The sequence below is a fragment of the Globicephala melas genome, chromosome 15 (genome assembly GCF_963455315.2).
Source record: "Globicephala melas chromosome 15, mGloMel1.2, whole genome shotgun sequence".
Lineage (NCBI taxonomy): Eukaryota > Metazoa > Chordata > Mammalia > Artiodactyla > Delphinidae > Globicephala > Globicephala melas.
In genome coordinates this window covers 37,912,050-37,934,456 of record NC_083328.1, presented here as the reverse complement: position 1 = coordinate 37,934,456, position 22,407 = coordinate 37,912,050, and the positions used below count along the sequence as shown (strand labels likewise).

At 61.7% G+C, this 22,407-nt stretch overlaps 3 protein-coding genes across 11 annotated transcripts in view; 2 read left to right on the top strand and 1 right to left on the bottom strand.

The window, feature by feature from the left end:
• Positions 1-1,557: 1,557 nt before the first annotated feature.
• On the top strand, positions 1,558-4,046 carry ARHGDIG (Rho GDP dissociation inhibitor gamma). Its single transcript, XM_030872357.2, has 6 exons — positions 1,558-1,690; positions 2,759-2,938; positions 3,016-3,099; positions 3,354-3,430; positions 3,512-3,575; positions 3,671-4,046. The coding sequence occupies exons 1-6, from the start codon at positions 1,618-1,620 to the stop codon at positions 3,868-3,870; spliced, it is 678 nt and encodes a 225-aa protein (XP_030728217.1). The 5' UTR covers positions 1,558-1,617; the 3' UTR covers positions 3,871-4,046.
• On the top strand, positions 4,007-7,337 carry PDIA2 (protein disulfide isomerase family A member 2). Of its 4 annotated transcripts, none has more exons than XM_060285299.1 (10): positions 4,007-4,436; positions 5,056-5,262; positions 5,332-5,465; positions 5,544-5,681; positions 5,764-5,880; positions 5,970-6,095; positions 6,173-6,584; positions 6,657-6,838; positions 6,974-7,084; positions 7,206-7,337. In XM_060285299.1, the coding sequence occupies exons 1-10, from the start codon at positions 4,007-4,009 to the stop codon at positions 7,245-7,247; spliced, it is 1,899 nt and encodes a 632-aa protein (XP_060141282.1). In that variant the 3' UTR covers positions 7,248-7,337. The 4 variants fall into 4 exon arrangements, with proteins under 4 accessions (XP_060141282.1, XP_030728215.1, XP_060141281.1 ...); XM_030872355.2 differs by lacking the exon at positions 7,206-7,337 and having other exon boundaries at positions 6,173-6,370; positions 6,464-6,584; positions 6,974-7,195; XM_060285298.1 differs by having other exon boundaries at positions 5,850-6,095.
• A 337-nt stretch (positions 7,338-7,674) lies between these two features.
• Positions 7,675-22,407, bottom strand: part of AXIN1 (axin 1) — a 61,949-nt gene continuing 47,216 nt past the window's right edge. For 4 of the 6 annotated variants that reach the window (XM_030872341.3, XM_060284659.2, XM_070043555.1 and 1 more), the window contains 7 exons: positions 19,271-19,408; positions 15,685-16,211; positions 14,995-15,165; positions 12,693-12,938; positions 10,872-10,979; positions 9,083-9,250; positions 7,675-8,454 (listed from right to left, as the gene is read on the bottom strand). In XM_030872341.3, the coding sequence (XP_030728201.1) occupies positions 8,328-8,454; positions 9,083-9,250; positions 10,872-10,979; positions 12,693-12,938; positions 14,995-15,165; positions 15,685-16,211; positions 19,271-19,408 (1,485 nt within the window). In that variant the 3' untranslated portion in view covers positions 7,675-8,327. The remainder of the gene's footprint in view (positions 8,455-9,082; positions 9,251-10,871; positions 10,980-12,692; positions 12,939-14,994; positions 15,166-15,684; positions 16,212-19,270; positions 19,409-22,407) is intronic. The other 2 variants (XM_070043556.1, XM_030872346.3) reach the window with 1 other exon arrangement.

The following is a 22,407-nucleotide window of genomic DNA, read 5'->3' as shown; positions in this document are numbered from 1 at the left end:
CACCCCTTTTGTTGGGGCCATTTTAAAGTGGTGCAAACAGGTCTATTTCTGATTTTTAGGTGCTTGGGGCAGGGCAGGATGTCGGGGTTAGCCTTTGGCCAGAGCCTCCGACATGGCCATCTGAACCCATTTCCACTGCAGGCAAAGCCATGTCCAGGCTGAGCTGGGGCAGGGGTACTGGAGGGGTGTTCTACCCTTCCCAGGTGCCATTCTCCCTTACATGCCAGTGAAATTCTCTCACCCAGCCCCACCCACACAGGTGGGGTCAGGCTGGCACCAGGCCTGGCTGTCCTCTCTTCATGGATGGGCTTCTAGAGAGGCTGAAGGCCCCCAGAGGCCAGAGCTATCCCCAGCCTGGGGACAAGTGGCTTCCCTGACCACCCCAGGGAAGGGGCAGCAGGATGTGACCCTAGAAGGGCTGGGCTCCAGCTGGGGAGATCCTGCCTTGGAAAGACTGTGGGCAGGTGCGGCTCCAAGGGGGACAGTCCCCACCCTAGCACACGTGCCTCCCGCACCCACGGCCTGCTGGCCTCCTTCTCAGATAGGGGGCTCCTTTGGGCCAGGGCAGATCTGATCCTTGGGTGTCCTCAGAAATGGGGGGCGGAGGGGTGTAAGGAAGCAGGGGGACTCTAGCTGGTGTTCTGCCTCCCCCTCCACTTTGACCCAGCTGTCCCCAGCCTCAGGTCCAGCTCACCCCTGCCCCTGCCCCGCTGACCCCCATCCACCTATCACAAGGTCTGTTTAAGCATCAAGACCAGAGGCCCCTTCTGTGCGCCCCTCTCAGCACTCCACCACCCCGTTCTGTTTCAGATCAGTGTCCTTTTCTCCCCAAGGACGGGGGCCTCTGAGCATAGAGCATGCAAAGACACCTCCACCCCCCGCCACGCTCACACAGCCCAGTCAATAAACACTGGAATAATGGCTGTGTCTCCAGACTGCACCTCACTGTGTGTGTGGACACGGGCCCCTCCGTGCTGATGCCTGTGAACCTCTGGGGTGTGGGGCCAGGAGGCTGTGCATACACACACAGCATCCCCCACCCCCCAAGGCTGGGCAGACTCCAGGAGTCCCCTCTGCCCAGACATAAATAAGCTCCAGCGGGGGTGGGAGTAGGGGGAGGGGGAGGGACTGTCGGGCCCCAGGTGCGGCCTGCGCTGCCTGCAGGTAACGAGAGCCTGGGGACTTGTGGGGGGGGGGACGCACCTGCTCCACTCGCGCCCCCAGCCCCACCAGCCCCGCCCAGAGGGCTTCCCCAGAGACTCCCCAGACTCCGGGCGGCGCCATGGGGTGGGGCAGCCCTGATGGCCAGAGCCGGGTGCAGGCGGGGCGGGATGCTGGGACCGTGACTGCGGCGGCTGTGCGGGGTCCGAGTGCGCCCGCGGCGGGGACGACCGGGTGCCGGCGCCAAGCGGGCGACACGCGCGTCTCTGCGGGGCTGCGCGGGGTCCGCGGAGCGGCTGGGGGCGCGCGGCGCGGGCGCGGCGCTGGGCGCGGGGGGCGCTCCCGGCCGGGATGAGCTCACCGCAGTCGCGCCGGGGCTGAGCGCCGAGCCGGGCGGCGGCGGGGCGGGCGGCGGCTCCTCGGCGGCTCGGCGGCGGGGCCGGGCCGCGGGCCACCATGCTGGGCCTGGACGCGTGTGAGCTGGGGGCGCAGCTGCTGGAGCTGCTCCGGCTGGCGCTGTGCGCCCGAGGTGAGCGGGCCGTGGCCAGGGCGGCCACGTGGGCGGGGGGCTCAGCCCGGGGCGCGGCGGCTTCTCCCCCGCGGAAACTTTGGGGGCGCTCGTGGGGACCTCGCGGCGGGGTCCCCCGGCAGGGCTCTGGCGGGGGTGGGGGGCTTCGTCCAGGCCAGACACTCATGGGGCAAGGGGTCAAGAGTGGGCGGGTCTGTTTGTGAAACCAGGGTAGCAGGGGTGCCCTCTCCCCGTGGGAACCTGCCCCTGAGGTCCCATCTCCCTTGGGTGGGGCTGGGGCTCCTTCAGGGAGGGTGTGGATCCCGGGAAAGACTGGAGCGCAGTGGGCAGGGACTCGGAAAGACCCTGCCCCAAGGCACCATGGGAGCTTCTCCTAGGACTGTGGGAAGGGCTCAGAAAGACCCCTGCGTTAAGGCGCCAGGGGAAGGGGCTTAGCTGACTGGGTCTGGAGGCACCTGGGGAGGTGGCCTCGGAGCATAAGTTGAGGGGTTTAGAGAGAACCACCCCTACCCTTCAGGAGCATTATGGGGAGGAACTCCCAAGACTGTGGGGAGGCATTCAGGGAACGCAGTCCCTGAGCAGGGTGGTGGGGACCCTGAGAGGTGTCCGAGAGCCTTATGGGAATATGGGAAGAGGCCTAGGGCCTGGGGACCCTAGAGAGCAGCGAAAAGGCAGAGCCTCTGCTCTAGAGAAGACCTCAGCGGTCACCACTCGGTAGTGGTGGACCCTATCCCTTGGGGCTGTCCCCCATTTGGGGTCTTCCTTCCCCCTACAGTCAGGGAGGGGCCTGGGATGAATGGGTGGGGCAGGAGGATGCAGCTGGAGCCTCCAGGGATCACCTGCCTCCATCTCTTGGGAGCCTTCTCCACTCCCCAGGCCCTTTCCCAAGAGGCTGGGTTTGGGCGCTGCTCTGCATCTTCTCGGCCCACCCCTCTCCCAGAGCTCTCACCGGACTCCTGTTAAGTTCCTTCCTTTGGGCAGTGGGAGGTCCAGCTGGCCAGACGGCAGGCTCCAGCAAATGCCAGGTCAGCTGGCAGCAGCTGCTCACACACCCTCCCCGACCCCCAGTCCTTCTGACGGACAAGGAGAAGGGGCAGCTGCCGCCAGATGAGGTGCTGGATGAGGCCGTGCCGGAGTACCGGGCCCCGGGGAGGAAAAGCCTCCTGGAGATCCAGCAGCTGGACCCGGACGACGAGAGCCTGGTTAATTACAAGCGGGCGTTGCTGGGGCCTGAGCCGCCTGCCGTGGGTATGCCCATGCCCTGGGCTGGGGTGGGGAGGGTGGGTTAGGGTTAGGGCACCTGTACACTTCTGGTTTCTCTTCAGACCCAAGCCTGCCCAACGTGCAGGTGACCAGCCTGACACTGATGTCTGAGCAGGCCCCAGGGCCCATCACCATGGACCTCACAGGTAACTCCCAGGATGCCTGGTGCAACCCTGAGCCCCAGGCAGGGACCTCACAGGTAACCCCCTCCGCAAAATACAAACTGATCTTTGGGGTAGAGACCTGGGCTCGTTGCCATGTACCTCTTAGGACCCCCCCCCCATGCCCAATCCCAAGTACTCAGACCTAGACCTCACAGGTACAGGCCCCCCATGGGGGCTCCTGGGGCAGGGTCTCAGCCATCACAGGAGTTCACACTTAGCTGCACTTTCCCTAACAGGGGAGTTGGCTGCGCTGAAAAACCGGGTGTTTGTCCTGAAGGAGGGTGTTGATTACAAAGTGAAGATTACCTTCAAGGTGAGGGAGCTGTCACGAGGGACACCAGCCAGCCACAGGCCCAGCCCCCCCAGGTTCCCCCTAACACCGTCTGTCCTTCAGGTCAATAAGGAGATCGTCAGTGGCCTCAAGTGTCTGCATCACACCTACCGCCAGGGCCTGCGAGGTGAGGGCTGCGTGGAGGGGGCAGCCCAGGGGGAAGGCTCGGGGTGGGGGCCAGTGGGGCAGAGGGCAGCCCCTGACACCCTCGCCCTCCCCCAGTGGACAAAGCCGTCTACATGGTGGGCAGCTATGGCCCGAGCGCCCAGGAGTACGAGTTTGTGACTCCGTTGGAGGAGGCGCCCCGGGGCGTGCTGGTGCGGGGTGCCTACGTGGTCACGTCCTTCTTCACCGATGACGACAGGACCCCCCACCTGTCCTGGGAGTGGGGCCTCCACATCTGCCAGGACTGGGAGAGCTGAGCGCCCCCTGCCCCAGGGCTGTGTTCCCACTTGCGGTCCTGGTCTCCCCCACCTCTGTCAGTCGCTGCAAGGGACCCCTGACCATTCCCCGGCCCCCTCAGTGGCCAGACCCCCCTGCCCTCTGTCCTGTCCCGGGATGTCCCCTCCCCAGGCCTGGCACTGTGCCCTGAACAGTCCTATTAAACGTTGCTCTGTCTTGGTGCCCTCGGTGTCGCCTGTCTGCCTCCCCGCCCCCGGGGTGGGGGGGGCCTCCCAGCCTTATCTTCCCTGCAACCAGGCTTGCGTGCCACGTGGCGGCAGCTGCTTGGCCCCCCACCCCCTTATCTGCCCCTGCCCCGTGGGCCCCGGCACTGCCATGGACGGCCAGCTCCTGCCAGTGCTGCTGCTGCTGCTTGGGGCCTCAGGCCTGTGGGCACAGGGGCCAGGGCCCGAGGGTCCCTTGGAGGAGCCCCCAGAGGAGGAGCCCCCAGAGGAGGAGCCCCCGGAGGAGGATGGGATCTTGGTGCTGAGCCGGCAGACCCTTGGCCTGGCCTTGCGGGAGCACCCTGCCCTGCTGGTGGAGTTCTGTGAGTGCTTGGGGCCGGTGGGGCTGGGAGACCCGCAGGGGCCACCTGGGGGGTTCTACCCCCCCATGCCAGGGCCACTCGCCCCCACCGTGCTCCTGGAGCTCTGTCAGAAGATACCCGAGGCACAGCCCTGGGGCTGAGCTGGGCCTGGGGGTCCAGCCTCACAGTGGTGAAGGGCACAGGTGCAGGGGAGACCCACGGTCATTGTCCTTCTACAAACTCTTCCGTAAAGGGCCAGCCAGCATTCAGGCTTGCACATTCTTCCGGGTTTTTACAAGCTTTTCACACGTGAGAGCCATTCTTAGCCGGCAGGCCTCAACAGGCAGATGGCCGGGCGCCGGCCTCAGGGGGCGGCAACGGAAAATTCCTCCTAAATTCAGTCAGGACAGTACTGGCCACTGCCTCCCCAAGCTGGGGGCCTTGAGGAGGCTGGTCTGTGGCGCTTGGGCTCCATGTGGCCAAGGCTCAGGTGGGCCCCTGATGAGGGAGGTGTGGACAGGACATGCTTGCTCCCTGCTGGGCCTGACTGGCCCCAAGGTCGGCCAGCTCTGGCCGGGCGGGAGCAGGGGCTGCGGCTGGGGCCATGGAGGCCTGGGGCACTCATGGTCCTGTCCCCCAGACGCCCCGTGGTGTGGGCACTGCAAGGCACTGGCCCCTGAGTACAGCAAGGCGGCTGCCCTGCTGGCAGCAGAGTCGGCCAAAGTCAGGCTGGCCAAGGTGGACGGGCCCGCGGAGCCAGAGTTGGCCGAGGAGTTTGCGGTGACAAAGTACCCCACGCTCAAGTTCTTCCTTGACGGGAACCACACGCACCCGGAGGAGTACACTGGTGCGGGGAGTGGGCATGGGTGGGTGGGCGGGTGGCAGGGCTGGCCCAGGCTGACGGGAATCTCTGCAGGCCCCTGGGAGGCCGAGGGCATCGCTGAGTGGCTGAGGCGGCGGGTGGGGCCCAGTGCCACGAGGCTGGAGGATGAGGAGGGCGCTCAAGCGCTGATAGATGCCCGGGATGTGGTGGTCATTGGCTTCTTCCAGGTGAGCTGGTGGCATGAGGGCCGGGCCTGGGAGCAGGGTCTGTGAGGCCAGTCAGCCTCATAGGCTCGGGCCCCTTAGGACCTGCAGGACAAGGATGTGGCTACCTTCCTGGCCCTGGCCCAGGATGCCCTGGACATGAGCTTTGGCCTCACCAACCAGCCTCAGCTCTTTCAGAAGTTCGGCCTCACCAAGGACACTGTGGTCCTCTTCAAAAAGGTGGGTCAGGCCCAGAGTCAGGGCGGAAGTGGGGGTCGGAGTCAGGGCGATGGCTCCTGCTGACCCACCCGGCACTGTCCAGTATGACGAGGGGCGGGCAGACTTCCCAGTGGATGAGGAGCTGGGCCTGGACCAAGGGGATCTGTCACGCTTCCTCCTCACACACAGCATGCACCTGGTCACGGAGTTCAACAGCCAGGTGAGTGGGGCTGGAGGGCAGATGCGGGTGGGAGCGGAGGATGGGAGGCGAGCGCGGGAGCAGCCCATGAGCGCCACTTGCCCCCGCAGACGTCCCGTAAGATCTTTGCAGCTGGGATCCTTAACCACTTGCTGCTGTTCGTCAACCAGACGCTGGCCCCCCACCGGGAGCTGCTGGCGGGCTTCCGGGAGGCAGCTCCCAGCTTCCGCGGGCAGGTACTGGCTCAGCCCACGGGTAAGGGGTGAGGTGGCAGTGGGGAGGCGGGGCGCCCACGCGGACTCCCTGCTGGCAGGTGCTGTTTGTGGTGGTGGATGTGGGTGCCAGCAACGACCATGTGCTCCAGTACTTCGGCCTCAAGGCCGAGGAGGCCCCCACCCTACGCTTCATCAACATTGAGACCACCAAGAAGTACATGCCTGCGGACAGGGGGCCAGTCACCGCCACCTCGGTTGCAGCCTTCTGCCACGCAGTCCTGGGTGGGGAGGTCAAGGTCTGCTGCTGGACTGCCCAGTTGGGGGGTGGGAGTGGGAGCAGCGGCTCTTGGGAGAGACCCCCCAATAAAGCACCTGGCCGGTTCTCCCAGCCTTATCGCTTGAGCCAGGAGGTCCCCCCCGACTGGGACCAGCGGCCAGTCAAGACCCTCGTGGGCAAGAATTTCGAGCAGGTGGCTTTTGATGAAACGAAGAACGTGTTTATCAAGTTCTGTGAGTGCAGAGGGCAGTGGGCTAGTGGGCAGCAGCGACCCTGCTGGCTGTGCTGATGCCCCCCTGTCCTAGATGCCCCATGGTGCACCCACTGCAAAGAGATGGCCCCGGCCTGGGAGGCACTGGCTGAGAAGTACAGGGACCACGAGGACATCGTCATCGCCGAGCTGGATGCCACGGCCAATGAGCTGGAGGCCCTCCCTGTGCACAGCTTCCCCACCCTCAAGTACTTCCCGGCGGGGCCCGGTCGGAAGGTGAGGCAGGACCCCATCCTTGGTCTGGGCTCAGTCTAGGCTCTTCAGACCTCGGCTGGAGATGCGGCGTGGCCTCGGAGGGCTGGCCTTAGACCCTGGACGGTGTGTCCCCCAGACCCGCCCGTCCTTCCTCAGGTGATTGAATACAAAGGCACCAGGGACCTGGAGACCTTCTCCAAGTTTCTGGACAGCGGGGGTGAGCTGCCTGCAGAGGAGCCCACGGAGGTGCCCGGAGCCCCCTTCCCGGTGGGTGTCTCTGTCCCAAGGCTCCAGGTCTCTGGAGGAGTCCTCTGGATGCGTGACTGTGACATGGGCTGGGCTGGGCTGAGGGTGCAGCTTCCAGCTGGGTCTCTATGACCCTTTCCAGGAGATGCCAGAAAACACCACGGAGCCCAAAGACGAGCTGTAGTTGCACCGCTGTCAGCGCCCACCTGGGGAGCCGTGTCCCTTGGTGCCCATGGAAGCTGTGGGCTGTGAATAAAGAGCTCTGGTCCTGGACTGTGTGTGTGGTTCCTGAGCAAGGCAGGCCCCCTGGCCCTTGGTTTGGGCCCAATCTCAGCCTCCTGGGTCCTTCACATCTTGGATGGAAGATGGGTCCCTGGCTCAGGTCTGAGGCTCCACTGGGGCAGAAAGGGGGAGCATGGCATTGCTGCCGGCTTCAGGCCCACTCTCTCTCCCAAGCTCTGCTAGCGTTGCTAAACGGCACCCCCTCCCCGCCACAGAGGCTGGCCTGACTTCCTTTGGTGGCTGGGAGACAGGGCACACATCCCAGGAGCCAGCCGAGGGGCATTCCCACCAGCCACATTGGACAGGTGCAGTCCACAGCCAGGGAAGATTCAAAAATGGTTTTATTTCATTATTATCCAAGTACCTTTGAAAAGATAATTGTACAAGTCAGCGCATGAAAAACGGGCTTGGGGCAGCCCCTCCCCGCTGGCCCAGGCCTGAGAAATGTACATATTTACATGGGCCCTTAGGAGGAAGGGGCCCGGGACCCGCTGAGCCCACGCTTGGGCCTCGGTGCTCCGTCGCCGGGTCCACACAGTGAGGCAAGAGACAAGCTGTGTTGAAGGCACTCGGTGACATGTACAATGGACAGAGGCCCCACGGGGCCCCCTGCACCCCGGCTCTGGGACAGGCCTGACCAGGGCAGGCCATGGCGGGCGAGTCCCAGAAGGAGAAGCAGAGCCTGTGGGGTGAGCGCCGGGGGCGTCCGTGGTTAGCAGCAGGGGGCCGCGGGGGAGGGTCTCAAGGCGGCCCCATGGTGGGCTCCCTGCTGGGTGGGCTCTTGAGTGTCCTGCAGAGGAGTGGGTGGAAGCCTGTGGGACCCCAGAGGGACCCCCCGCCCTCCTGGACACAGATGGACCAAAGGGGCGGCAGCTGTGAAGCGGGCAGCACCTGGCCTTCCGCCAGCAGCCGTGTGTCTGCCACACTCTTGCAACCCGGCACAGGCCCTCGTGGTGCGCAGCACGGAGGCCAGGCCCGCCCGTCAGTCCACCTTCTCCACCTTGCCGATGACCTTCTCCTCGAAGACGGGCAGCACGGCCCCATCCTCACGCACCTCCTCGAACACCACACCGCATTCGAACTCATCGCTCACCTTCTTGAAGTAGTATCTGCGGGTGGGAGGGGCGGTGAGGGCGGCAGCGTCCGGCAGTTTGGCGGCCGCCCCTGACACCTCCTGCAGGGCACGCGAGCCGGTTCTGCCCGGTGCCTGAGTGCCGGTGCTTGACACGTGCAGTGACCACGTGCAGGGTCCCTGCCCCAGCCTCTAGGTGCTGTGGGGGAGGAGTGGGTGGGCGTGGGGTTTCTGTCCTCTCCACTGGGCTAAAGCGCCTGCACTCGGCCCAAGGCCCCTCCAGTGGCCACAGCAAACCACCCAGGCAGGCCCACAGTGGGCTGACTCCAGCCGAGACCCCATGGGCCCCACCCGACCTACAGAGCCCAATGAGGAGCCTGCAGGGGCTGGTCTCAGGCCGGCAGGGCTGGGCAGCCCAGGGCAGACCTGTGGAGGATGGTTAGGAGGCTGAGACGAGGCCGACTCAGGTCACACCAGCACGGGGATCAACAGACCCTCCAGACCCCTTGCTCGGCCTGGAGCCCTCAGTCACCTGAGATCACCCATGCCCCATCTGTCGTGGGGCTCACGCCGACAGCCCGTGGCCAGACACGTGGAGGCAAGGACTCAACGAGGCACGAGCACACAGCACTGTCTCCTGAGCTGACCCCACCAATGCCTCTCACCTGTAGTTGCCTTTCTTGGTCAGCAGCTCCTTGAACTGGCCCAGGGTGACCGCACGGCCCCTCACCAGGGTCCGGTAGGGGATGGGCTCCCCACAGAAATAGTAGGCCACGACGATGCTGTCACACGACTGGGCACTCCCACCGCCTGCCTTCCTCTGCGATTTTGTCCTGGGGGGCGGAGAAGAAGCGGTGACTGCTGGGCCCCAGGCACCCCAGTAAACGACAGAGCAGGGCCTACAGGGTGGGCTGTGCCACGCTCAGAAGTGCCACACATCCACAGGCCCCGACGCCCACCCCACCCACATAGCCACGTCCAGCCCTGGGGGGCTCACCCCACATGGTGCCTCAGCCCAGGTTTCCAGTCCTGCGCCAGCCACAGGCCCTGACCCAGGTGGACAGCGGCTCGTCGCCTGCCCGCCAACCGTCCGACCGGCGCCTCGGCCTGCCCACCACCCACGAGGCCCTGGTCTCACTGTGGCTTGAACTGCCTGGCGGGCAGCACCCACTACCCAGACCACGTGAAGTTGGGCGAGCAGGCTTCTCAGAGCCAGAACCCACAGCAGATGCCTCTGCTGGGCTGCATGAGACAGCCAGGCCACAGAACCCGCCACAGCCACCGCCTCGAGGCTGGGCTAAACTGCTCATGTCCTAGTAAGGCCTACAGCCCCAAACTTCAGAAACACCTAAGGCCAGGGACTGGACGAATAGAACTGTGACGGATCTGCCTCATGGCAGAGAGCTTGTCAAGAGACCATAAGCAGCAGCCAACCACACTTCCAGAGACCGCTGAGGCCAGCAGCGCCTCCTGCCCAGGCTGAGGCAGCACCCGTCTCCTCTAGCGTCCTGTCCTGTGACCACTCCAGAGCTGCGCCGGTGGAGCCTGGCACAGCCCTTGCACTGGCCAGCTGGGCGTGTCAGTGTCATGTCAGGAAGGCCACCTGAGCTTACAGCAGGCTCTACTCTCCCTGGGGACCCCCCCACCCCGGTGCTCCTGGGCACAGAGCAGGCTGTCACCTCAGCTGTGTGGCCATCCACTGCCTGAGCCAGGCTCCCAGCGCCCGCTTCCCTTCCCTCAGGCCTGCAACCTCAAGCCCAGGCTGTCCTGGGAGCCCAGCTGGGGTTCCTGTGGGGTCCATTCTCTGCAGAAGGGACGCCGAGTCCCTGCTTCTCCAGGGGCCACTGGAGGAGTGACCTATGGGGAGGCCGTGAGCCCCTCAGCACACTCAGCCGGGTGTGATGAAGTACTGTCTGGGGTCAGCCCGGCAAGGCTGAGGTGGGGGCCCCTTCCTTCTTCTCTGTCTTGAGCAGAAGTGCAGGGACAGGGTGGCCAGCACTGTCTACATATGGCCCTTGGCTCCCCAGTGCCCAGCCTGGCCCACGCATGCCCAGGGAGACGACCCGCAGGTGCCTGTGGTCCACGTGAGAACAGAGCCCGCTTGCTGTGCACAAGTGCCCGGGGCTGACGCTTCCGGTCAGCAGTGCCAGGGGAGTCAGGGCTGCAGCCCTGAACCCATCAAGCCAGTCAGGTCGCTGACCAGCGAGTCCCAAGGCCTGGTGGGGACGTGAGGCCAGAGTGCGGGAGGCGAGTGGACCTCCTCTCTGGCCCGTTGGTCACTTGTCACCACGTGGACGGTCAGACGGTTCCTTTGACGAGATACACTTGCAGACCCAGCTCTTCAGGTGCAGTGCCTGAGCTCCCATCGTGGGTACAGCTGCGCCACTGCAGCACCTGGCCGGCGGTGCAGTATGGCTGGGCAGTACCGGGAAGACCCGGGGGGAGCGCACGTACTCTGTCTCGGAGAGCTCCAGGTCGGACACCGCTGGCACCACGCTCAGCACGGGCGTGCACGCTGGCCTGACACAGGAGCGCCCCCGCTGGATGACCTCCTGCACATACCTAGGGAACAACGGCGTCAGTGAGCCGCATGGGCCTGGGCAGGGCCTCCAGCAGCAGTTGGCGGTGACCACAGGAGACCAGCAGGAAGACGGAGCAGGGGCTCCCAAGACGCTCTGTCACCACAGATGAGGCTCCCACTGTGTGCAGCGGACAGGACACCAAAGCCCTCCTTGGGTTGTGGAGCAGGGCGGGAGGATCAGGGCTCCATCAGGATGAGTCGAGAGGCCGATGCTGCTTCCATCCATCCAGGGTTCCCAGACCCTCATCTGGGCAGAGCCTCGGGCACCGGGAACATGCTGGGGTCCTGTCACTTCATGCACACTCAGAGGAGCCTTCGCCTTCCAAGAGGAGCTGCCCTGGCCTCCTCCCTGGGGTGCAGCTCTTCCTACTCAGCACTCGACACAGACCTGGGCTCTGGAGCGCGGCCGCTGCTCCGTCTGAAGGGGACTCGCTGCATGGCAGCTCCTCTCCCAGTGGCCTTCCACCCCGGGGGCGATGCTCTGTGGCCCTGACACAACTTCTACCTTCACCGGCCTGGGTGGAGGTCACCCCACGAGGAGGGCCCAGCTCTCTGGTCTGTAGCCATTTACAAAAGGCCCACGTGCCCTAGACTGACCACCGTGGAGGTGCCAGAGCCGCCCATGTGCTCAGCTCAGCATCACCAGCCAGACAGGATGTGCCGCTGGGCAGGGCCTGTGAGTACTCACAGGAAGAACAGACAGCGGGCAGCAAGGATGATGGGCCAGGAAGCCCCTGCAGCGGGTCCTCACGGCAGGGAGGGTGTCCACACGCCCTGGCCCCCACGGTGGCCCCGCTGCTGCCCCGCTGGCCTCCAGCTTACAGGCTAGCATCAGGCGAGGCCACCTGCACAAGCCTGCTCCCCGGCTCTATGCTGACGAGCGAGATCACGGGGTGTGAGACAGCTAGGCGTAAACATGGTCACCTTCAGTGACCCGGGGGATACATGCGGGCTTCCAGCTATGCCCAAGACGGACGCTGGGCAGGGTCTGCACCCTGACGCCAGCTTCCCCAGAGCAGCACGGACCCAAACACGGTGAGGCCAGACCCCAGATGCCCAGCTGACCGAGGGCAATGGGAGCCAGTAACATCCAAGAAAAACAGTGGCTGCAGTTTGATGACCACATTCTCCAGATTTCCAGGCCCCTCAGAGACCCTGATCCACCTGGGAATCCTGATGGGTCAGCAGGCCCGGGAAAGTGACCTCAAGGGCCGAGCTGCAAGGACCCAGCCTGGAGGGACGACCTGTCCCCCATAAAGGGGAGGCCTTCCTGGCCCCCTGGGGCCACCCTGGCCCTGAAGGCCAAGCAGGGCACAGTGAGGAGGGCTGTGGGGCTGGGGTCTTTCCAGGAGAAGAGTTTACACCCACACACATCTCAGCACCAACGTCCTGCCTGCACATGACATCGGGGCTCCCCTCCATGTAGCTGTGAACCACATGTTTCGGGCCCCCTTCGTGGAGGCAGCTGGGAGCCCCCAGGACCACCCCCTCCTGGCTCAGCCAGCACAGCAGCCAATGGTCATCTGACTGTGACCTCCAGCAGTCCCAAGGTAAGGGCGAGTGAGCGCATGTGCAGGGCAGTTGCGACACAGGAAGGGCTCCCCCTCCCTCCTCAGAGGGACAGTGTGATGACCACCTGCCCTCCCAGCCCTCGGCCACACAGCAGGCAGCCCTGCTCTCCCGAGGTCCCGTACCTCTGCCTCGAGGGCGCCTTGCTGGCCCTCTTCTCCTCCTCCTCCAGGCGCCGGCGGGCCTCCTCCAGCTGCGTCAGAGGGTTGGGGGCCGGGTTGGGCGGCATCGTGGGGTCCTGGATGAAGAGATGCGAGGGCTGCACGGAGGTCCGGAGCTGGGCGCTGACCCAGGGGTGCACGGCCCCGGGGCGCTCGATGGACAAGGGCCGGGAGCTCTCGTGGGCCTGCTGCTTTTTTGCCCCGGACGACCTGTGGGGCCAGAGAACAAGGTGAGCAGCGCCCATACCCCCCACGGCCCCCTGCACCGCGAACGTACAGTCCTTCCTGGAAACTTGTGTATTGAAATATAAATCACATCCTATGTGAATACTTTTTTTTTTCTGCTTCCCCATGAAAACTTCTTTTAAAGAAAAGTTTTCAGTGTTATTGAAAAGTATTTTGATATTAAAATAAGTGCTCTTTGTGAAAAACCTGAAACAGTCAGGAAATTCAAAGAAAAAAATAAATGTAATTCAGCAACAGCCACTCTCGGTATATTCAGTGTATTTCCTTCTCCATTAAAAACACTTGACACAGGGACTTCCCTGGTGGCACAGTGGTTAGGAATCCGCCTGACAATGCAGGGTACATGGGTTCGAGACCTGGTCCAGGAAGATCCCACATGCCGTGGAACAACTAAGCCCACGCGCCACAACTACTGAAGCCCCCGTGTCCTAGAGCCCATGCTCCACAACAAGAGAAGCCTATGGCAACGAGAAGCCTGCGCACCGCAACGAAGAGTAGCCCCTGCTCGCCGCAACTAGAGAAAGCCTCTGCGCAGCAACGAAGAACCAACGCAGCCCAATATAAATAAGTTAAAAAGAAAAACAAAAATACTTGATGTAATTAGCATAATTCTGAACATGTGATCTTTCCTGATTTCCCCCTCCACATGACATCACGCTCCCCATCATCAGACACTGAGAATGTGCTTTACATTTGTGTGACCTGCCATCACTCAATCACTGAATGGAATTCAAGTGAAAACATCTGCCTCTCTCAGCTAGGCTGAAGGCCTCAGAAAGGGGGGCTTAGCCCCAGGAGCAAAAAGGAGGGAATCCCAAGAAGGGGGCCCTGGGGAGAGTTGGTTGACCCAGTGCCCTTGTGATGCCAGAACTGCCCAGGGAATGTACCCCAGGGGGAGGTGGACTCCTCCTAAAAAGTCCCACAAGGCCGGCCACAGGGAGACCTCACCCCGTCCCCTACCCCTCACTCCCTGGCCCCACCTTCCCCCCATTCTCCCCTCTACGGGCCTCACCTCCCCTGGGCCCACAGATCCCAAGAAGTGCCTGGTGGAGACACTGCAGCATCAGCATTTGACAGAACCTGCAGCCCAGCCAGAGGGCAGGAGCCTTCCAAACCCAGGAGGCTGTTTCTAGACTCTCACTCTTTACCCACAGAAGCCCTCCAACCCTCCATTTGGGGTTGGGGGAGCAGCCAAGGACACAGCCAGTCCTTGTGAAAATCGCAAAAGAGAGAAATCCAGAGAAGCCAAAAATCCACCCCCACCAGAGCAAGAGAGGGGCTCCCAGAGAGGCCCCCCACCAGGTCAGGCTCTGTGACTGCAAAGGGTCTGCACACTGGCAGGGGGCTTGTTCCAAGGTTACGTGGACCTTGGAACATGTTGCCACGGGAACAAGGGACCCCGTGTTACCAATGACCTGCCTCACCTACCTCACACACACCACTTGGCCCTTCCCAGGAAGGCCCAGGAACAGCGAGGGCCAGGGAAGTCCGCCCATGGGCCGACCCCACCAGCCCCAGGCCCCCTGCCCAGCCCTGTCCCCACCATGAAGGGGACAGGGGTGACACTGAGACCGACACAGAGCTCAGAGGGATGCAGACCAGATGAGAACTGCCCCCGGCAGCCGGAGGACAAGCAGGTCAGGCCCATAAGGTTCCTTGTGCAGGCCCTGCCTTAGCTCCTTCTCAAAGGAGGGCAGCCACATGGCAGGAGGCCCCTCCCCGGTGGGGTGGGGGGGGCTGCAGCAACTTCAGACTGACCCCACCAGTGGGTACTCCTGCCCAGGACACTGAAGCTCATTGACGACCCCCACCCCATCACAGGGTCCCCACAGGGAGGCGTTGACCTCATGCTCCCATGGACTGGACCTAATTCCAAGGAATTCCTGCTTCCATGGCATGTGGCTTGCACTAAGACCAGCTGCTCAGGATGCTGGCAGAGGGGCGCTAGAGGCTGGCAGGGTGGCTCTGGACGTCTGCGCCCACAACCGCACAGGGCCCACGCCCCCACACGGCTTCTCACCCGTGGCCAGCCTTCCGGTGCCTGCTGATCTCCTTCTCGCCCTCGATGATCCACTGCATGATTTTCTGGTTCTTCTCTGCATCCTCAGAGGGGCCTGGCGCCTCCACGCTGGTGCTCTTCCCCGACTCAGCCTTCTTGGAGTTTCTTTTGGAGGTCATGCTTGCCTTCCCGCTGCAAGAGCAAGACCCGGGTCACCTGCTACTTCAGCTGGCCCAATGCTGGACAGCTGGCCCAGACCCTCATGGCTATGGGAGGGTGGCCTGGAAGGGCCCCTCCCTGAACGTGGGGCCTCTGCACTGGCTCTGCGGGCATGAGTGGGGTTGTTTTGGCAGACTCTATGGTGGGAAGGAAAGGAAGGAAGGTGTCTGGGCAGCATGGGCCGGGAGGGTTGGAGCCAAGGTGGCGGCATCCAGGGCCTGGCCACCCTTCCTCACCCAGACACTGCCCTCCGAAACAGGTGCATCTGACCTGACCATGCTTCAAGGCTGGAGCTCCAGCGGCCAGTGCACCCAGGTGCCTGCTGTCTCTGTGGCCGACCCTGATTTAATGACTTTTAAAGGGGAATCCTGGCTTGAAGGCTGAACAGAGGCCACAGTAGATACGGCCTCTCGCCTTGACCCCTTTTTCCTGGAGACACACACAGCCTCACTGACACAGATGCAGAAGGAGGGAACCGCCGCAAACACTCACCTGTAGGCCAGGCTGTCACTGGTGGTGGGGGCGGCGCCCATGCTCTCCACGTGGCTTCGGGGCTTGGCCGCGTGGCCGTGCAGCTCTGGGCCCCACGCGAAGCTGCTCTGGACCCGGCGGGAGGCCTCGGCCTCGGCAGGCTCCTTGGGCCTAGCTGAGCCATGGTGGCCGTGGTGGTGGCCGTGTCTGTGGAGGTGCAGGCCAGCTGTGTCCAGCTTCGCCCCCGACTTGGGCACGTGCTTTCCGTGCCCGGGCACCGTGCCTCCTAGCGCTCCCATCTTGGGCATGTGCGCACTGTCCGGGGAGCGGTGGCCGGGCCCTGGTGACTGGCAGCCCGGTGTCCTCATGACTCGCTGCACATGCTCGTCCAGGATGCTCTCCGGGTTCTCCTCGTGTGCATCCCGCAGCCCCACACAGCTCATATCCGCATAGCGGGGTGGGAAGTGGTGCCAGGCCGGGGCTGAAGGCAGCTTATGACTGGCCCCTGGGGGGCCAGAGGACACATCACCATCCTCACCTTCTTCCTCCTGTGGGGACAAGGCCACATGTTACCTCTCGGCACTGGCCGCACTGCGGAAACCCCACGCTTGGGGAGACAAATCACAAGCAAGCAAAGGCCAGGAGCCCTGAGCCTGGGATGAGACCCTGAGCCTGAGGTGAGGTGCTGGAGGGGCCGCCCGACCCAGAGCGGCCCCCAGAGCCCCTCCTGTCCCTGCTGAGTCCCGAGCAAGTGCAGCTGGGCTCTGGGCAGTCTGCACGGCAAGACGGTGCAGACGGATGGAGGCTGGGCTCACCACCCGAGTGTGGCGGGTACGCGGTGAGGAGGGGCACAATGCCAGTGCCGCGGAGACCACTGGGAATCCTGGCACTGGTTCCACTTTCTTTTATGCTTATCAATAAAAATTTTGTTTTTTTTTTCAGTTGAGTTTTCCTATTCCTCAATCTTACTGCCATATTTTCCATCATATTTTCAAAGGGAATGTTGCCCTTGTACAGAAGAGCTCTTGGTTTTTGCTTACCTTGCTATTGGTGTCTTAATAAATTCTGACATTAAACTAACAGAATTTCCTTTGACTCTCTGAGAATTACCATAACCACATCCATAAACATAAATATTCGATCACTTTAATTCCAAAAGATACTGGTCACATTTATTTTCTTGTCTTATTGACTTGTCCAAACCAGAATGCTGAGTATGTCTGGTCATAACTGAGAAAACGGGTGACTAAGCCACGCTGCACTTTAACACAAAAAACCTCCGGGAGTTCACCACAGGACTCACCACTGCAAAAGTACCTAAATGTCATTCAGACATGCCGTCAGCTGTGGGCACTGCAACTCAGGATGGAAAATGGCACTGAGGAGGACAGACAGGGAGAGAGGGATGGATGGAGGGGGAACACACACCCTGTGGGCACAGATGGGAGCTGCCCTGGCAGAGCCTCAGACCACTGGGCTCCTGCACCCCATCCTGTGTCCCCATCCCGACCCCTGTGCTTTGCAGGGATGAGGGGCTGGGAGACTCCTCGCCAAGTCTTCCCCAGGGCACTGCACTGTTGACACTATTCACCTAGGGCAGCAGAGAGCAAGAGGGAACCTCCAAATTCCTACGGATCTGACATCTAGTTTTTCTTAATAGCTCTGCATGTGCAGAAATTCAATTTTAGAGCTCTATAATATTGATATTATACATTTACATAACCACTCAGCTGCTAGTATTCGTTTTTTTTTTTTGCGGTACGCGGGCCTCTCACTGCTGTGGCCTCTCCCGCTGCGGAGCACAGGCTCCGGACGCGCAGGCTCAGTGGCCATGGCTCACGGGCCCAGCCGCTCCGCGGCACGTGGGATCCCCCCGGACCGGGGCACAAACCCGTGTCCCCTGCATCGGCAGGCGGACTCCTAACCACTGCGCCACCAGGGAAGCCCGTTTTATTTTGTTTTTATTTTCCAAGTTTTACAATGAAAATAAGTTATTAAAAAATCTGTAGGATTAAAAAATCCCTCCCTCCCACCCTCCCTATCCCACCCCTCTAGGTGGTCACAAAGCACTGAGCTGATCTCCCTGTGCTATGCAGCTGCTTCCCACTAGCTACCTATTTTACGTTTGGTAGTGTATATATGTCCATGCCATTCTCTCACTTTGTCACAGCTTCCCCTTCCCCTTCCCCCTGTGTTCGTTTTCTCAGAGCGGGGTTGCAGGAGGCGGAAACCATGCCCCTAACTGTCCCTTCAGCTCCTCCGCAGGCCTCACGGCCTGAATGAGAGCAGCTCAGCCAGCGCAACCCCCAACCCCAGCCCTGCCGGCCACTCCCTCCCAAGCAGTGAGACCAAGTCACGGGAGCCGGCAGGGTGGGTGCCTGTCGGGTGACCTCGGGGGCTGCGCGAGGACAGCTGGTCAGCTCAGGGGAAGCCCTCAGGCCACACCTTCTCTGCTGTGAGGGCCGTGCCGTTGCCATGCAGGCAGAAGAGGAGAGCGAGGGCCAAGCAGGCTCCCTAAGGCTCCTCGCAGCACAGCCCTGCCCGCCAGCGTCTCACTCTCAGGGCTGCCTTCTGGTGCTGTGAGGGGTCCCAGGTTCTGACACGCTACGGGAAACCTGCCTGCTGTCTCCCCACAGGGGAAGATGGGGGAGCCAGGCCCCCTGTTTCAGGGCTGGGCATCACTGGGAGCCCTGGAGCCGGGTGCAGGCGGCAGGAGAGGGGAACTCCAGGTGTGACCACGTGCCAGGCCCCATGTCCACCCTGATGGCAGTGCCTCCAGACTGTTGTACACACGGCCCACCCGGGGAACGTGGAACTGAAACAGCAGGGCCCTCCCAAGGGTTCTGATGGGGTCCAGCGAGGGCTCAGGTCCTGTATATTAAATAGGAAGATCGGGTGGAGAAACAACTCCTTCAGGAAACGTCACATTTTTGAGTTTCAGGTATTGGGCAAAATATCAAGAAGAGAACAGATTTCTGCTCTAAGAGAAAAAGCAAAGGCCCGTGGGACACAGCACTGAGGCCCACAGAGTCCAGGGGGGACTGGGCACAGGGAGGGCGTGTGAGAGGCACACCTGTCACTAGCACCTCTGCACGGAGGCCCTGAATGTGTGGAAACGAGTCTTGTAGAATGACACGCCCAGGGCAACAAAAGCAAGGTATCTCTGGCAGTTATGGGCAGAAAGGTATTAAACCAAATAAATTACAAATATTATGAAACTTCTTAGCCTCCAAAGTTCCATCAAACAAGGCTGCAGGTCAGAAAACAAGACAAAACAGAGCCTGTGTCCAGACCTAAAAGCCACTCTGCACTCGGAAGTGACAAGTGGAAGCCTCCTGCCCCTCCTGCCCATGTGAGGGCATCTCAGCTCCACGTGGCAGGGAGGGCACTGAGCAGGATGCAGGCCAGGCCTGGGTCCGCGAGCAGGTGTCATGGGCGAGCTGCCCATAAGCCCCCAAGTCGGGGTGGAGCATGATCCAGTGGGGCGGGGAGGTGCTAGGGGGCCCTGGTGGGAGCAGCTCAGGGCCTGAAGTCCCCCTAAACTCTACCGAGTGTGGTCACACACTTCAGTGACCCGGCGTGGTGCCCCGCCATGGGACCCACTCACCATCCGGACGCGCTTCAGCCGCTCCTCCAGCTTCTCCTCGGCCTCCCGCGTCCGCTGCACAGCCTCCAGGCGGTGGATGAGCTCTGCGGCAAACTTCTGGGGCTCCACACGGACTTCCTTTGGCATTCGGTACGTGCGCTGCAAGGAGACACTGCTGGTGAGCCGTACGTGCAGTGTGGAGCTGCTCCGCGCCCGGGTGGCCCTGCCACACCGCAGGTGAGGAGAGAACATGGGGCCTGCATTTTATCCAACCCAGAGCTGACCCAGCAGTGAGAACGAGCAGACACCACCGCTTCCCACCTCGCATGACCCCGGATGGAGACACTGAGCAGGCTGGGAGCTGCGTCCCCAGGACAAAGGCCACCCCGGCGCCCTCAGCCCAGGGGCGCCTACCCCGAGAGCTTCTGGCCCATCCCAGAGAAGCGCTTCTCGTGACTGCCCAGGCTGGGACCCAGGGCAGCTGGGGCCATGGCAGAGGCGTGGCAGGAGAGCTGCAGCTGCGAAGACCACTGAGGACAGGACGAGCCCACGGGCCAGAAGGGCTGGCCGCTCCCTGCAGCGCCCGCCCTGCACACAAGGGGGCAGCAGTGCCTGGCACTCAGGTGTGTGTGGACCAGGCTCTGGACTCTGATGTTGGGATGAGGGACACAAAACACTGGGTACAGGAAAGAGTCAAGGGAGAGGGGGGATGACAGACGGCTCTTCCTTTCAGAGAACATAATTCCGCGATGCAGTTTACAACAATACACTGGATAGCTTTTTCTTTTGCGGGGGTGGAGAGTAGCTAGCTTTAATGTGAAATAATTTCAAATCCAAAACAATTGCAAGAAGAGTACGAAGAACTCCTGTGCACCCTCACCTGGACCCCAGCCCACTGCCACCTGCCACACTTGCTGTAACTTTCTCCCCTAGACACAGACAGGCACACACTTTCCTGAGCCAGCAGAGAACACTGCACATGTGACGCCTGCTAACTCCCATACGCTTTAGAATGTATTTAACAAAAACCAAGGACAATCCTGTACCTAGCTACAGGACAATTATAAAAAAAAAAAAAAAAAAAAAATCCTGATACAATATTCTTATCTAATCACAGATCTTATTCCAATTTCACCAGTTGTCCCAATAAACGTCCTCTATAGCAAAACATGTTTTAAAAATCTAAGCCACTGAGGTCTAAGTGAGGGAGGGATGGGAGCGGCAGGAGTGCTGCATGAGGAGGCTGGTGAGGGAGAGGGGAGACCCAAGGGAGGGAGGGCCTGGAAGGGCCTGGGGACAGGGTGGCGCACAGGGGCCCTCTCTGACCTCTGGGTGGATAGTGGCTATGTAGAACCCTGGCCTCCAGACAGAAGCAGGCGAGGCAGGAAGCCGTGGGACAGGGGTGGGAGCCTGGGTGGAGCTGGTGCCCACACAGCCCTCCCACCAGCGGGCTCTGGACATGGTCTGGATTTGCACACCCATTCCTCATCTACAAGACAGGAGTGAGAACAGTTCCTGGTTCCTCAGAAACATGTAAAATTAGGGAAGAACGTGACATCAAGGGCTCAGAAACAAGCCACTGAGGCTGATGCTGACCACGACAGGCTCGAAGAGGCCTGGACACAGGCCAATGCTTCAGAGGCGGAGAAGCTGGTGCCAAGGGCCAGGCAGTGCCCAACACCAGTCAGAGGTTTGTCCTGGAGCCAAGAAGCCCATGCCCAAGAAGGGCAGTCAGGGTGCCCAGCACTTCTAGAAGGTCCTGAGAGAAGGTGGGCGTGGATGATGAGCCCCAGACGACTGGGCGGTGGGACGGCCAAAAGGCCGGGCCCTGGAAGGAGTCCTCAACAGCGGGCGTTGGGACAGACCATAGGGACCTGAGGGCAGCCCGGCCCCACCAAGCTGGCTGGTCAGAGGTCAGAGGCAGGAGAGCCGGGGCAGGGAGCACTGAGCCAAGAGTGCTGTGACACCAGCACGACATCCAGATGGTGAGAGCGCACGGTTCTGACCACACAAGAGCAGAAGGAAAAAGTTCTTGACGAGATCCAGCGAGTCCATTCTGGAAAACAGCCTCCAAACTGTGCAGCTGTGACTCCAAAAATAGGAAAGCTGTCAGAAGTTACAATGATTATCAGATTCATGGAAGAACGGTAACCTCTCCAGCTTTGAAGAAATTTAAAAAAACCACAAAGGAAAATATTTCAAGTAAATAAAAATGTGAAACTTCTGAGGAATATAAAAGGCCAACAAAGAAAGAAGAGGCTCCTCTCTCAGCCTTAAGGATCTCAGGACCAGACACTTCACACGTGGAGAGCCACAGGCTCCCCCACATGCCGGCACCTCTCTCCCACGACAGTCACCCACATGCGTCCCCTCCACTGGCCTCCCCAAACCCCCGTGCATCTCGCAGCGAGGAGCACTGAACACAGTAGACCCCCCGAGAAATGGCAACTCCCAAAAAAGACATACAACGGCAACAGGAGTCCCAGCTCCCTGGACCCACCTCCGCCCACCACCCAGCATCCGGTCCGACAATCAAACAATGTGCACGGGCTCCCGGGGCACCAGCCACAGAAGACATGTCGCTGGCGAACAGAGGCGCGAAGCAGCATTCTCTTCCCGTTGGCGGGGAAGGCGTCCACGTGAGTCGTGGTGGATGAGGCTGAAGTCCCTTCACCTTGAACCTCAAACCACATCACTGAACAAAACTCGGCTGCACCTTCTGCCCCGAGCACATGGCCAGGCTGAGCACAGCTGCCGACCAGCCCCCGATCAGCCCTCGCCCTGGCAGGGACTCCGCTCCCCGCGTGCAGACAGCCGCACCCCAGGGAGGACTCCCCCGACTGCAGGCCACTCACGGTGTTTCTCTTCTCACCCCCATTTACCCGGCAGGGCCGTTCTCTTGAATCTGGGCTCAAGGTGCAGGGCCAGGAAACACAGACCCTCAGGATGCAGGACTGCCCGCCAAGGGCCTTCCGGGACCCAAGGGCACTGCTGTTCTGATTCTGGAAGCTGCTCGGGCGGCACGTGGGCTCTGGGCCACCCTGTCCTCTCCGCCCCTCTCAGTGCTGCACGCAGACAACCCGCCCCTGTGCTACTCCAGCTCTTTCTGTAGGTTTTGTCTAACACTTCGCTTAATTTTTCAAATTAAAAAAATTTTA

Coding starts and splice junctions, on each gene's coding strand:
- ARHGDIG (XM_030872357.2), top strand. CDS start 1,618: ATGCTGGGCCTGGACGCGTGTGAGCTGGGGGCGCAGCTGCTGGAGCTG. Junction 2,939..3,015: donor GCCTGAGCCGCCTGCCGTGG/GTATGCCCATGC, acceptor GTTTCTCTTCAG/ACCCAAGCCTGCCCAACGTG. Junction 3,576..3,670: donor CTACCGCCAGGGCCTGCGAG/GTGAGGGCTGCG, acceptor GCCCTCCCCCAG/TGGACAAAGCCGTCTACATG.
- PDIA2 (XM_060285298.1), top strand. CDS start 4,007: ATGTCCCCTCCCCAGGCCTGGCACTGTGCCCTGAACAGTCCTATTAAA. Junction 5,682..5,849: donor CTGTGGTCCTCTTCAAAAAG/GTGGGTCAGGCC, acceptor CCTCACACACAG/CATGCACCTGGTCACGGAGT. Junction 6,585..6,656: donor GAACGTGTTTATCAAGTTCT/GTGAGTGCAGAG, acceptor CCCCTGTCCTAG/ATGCCCCATGGTGCACCCAC.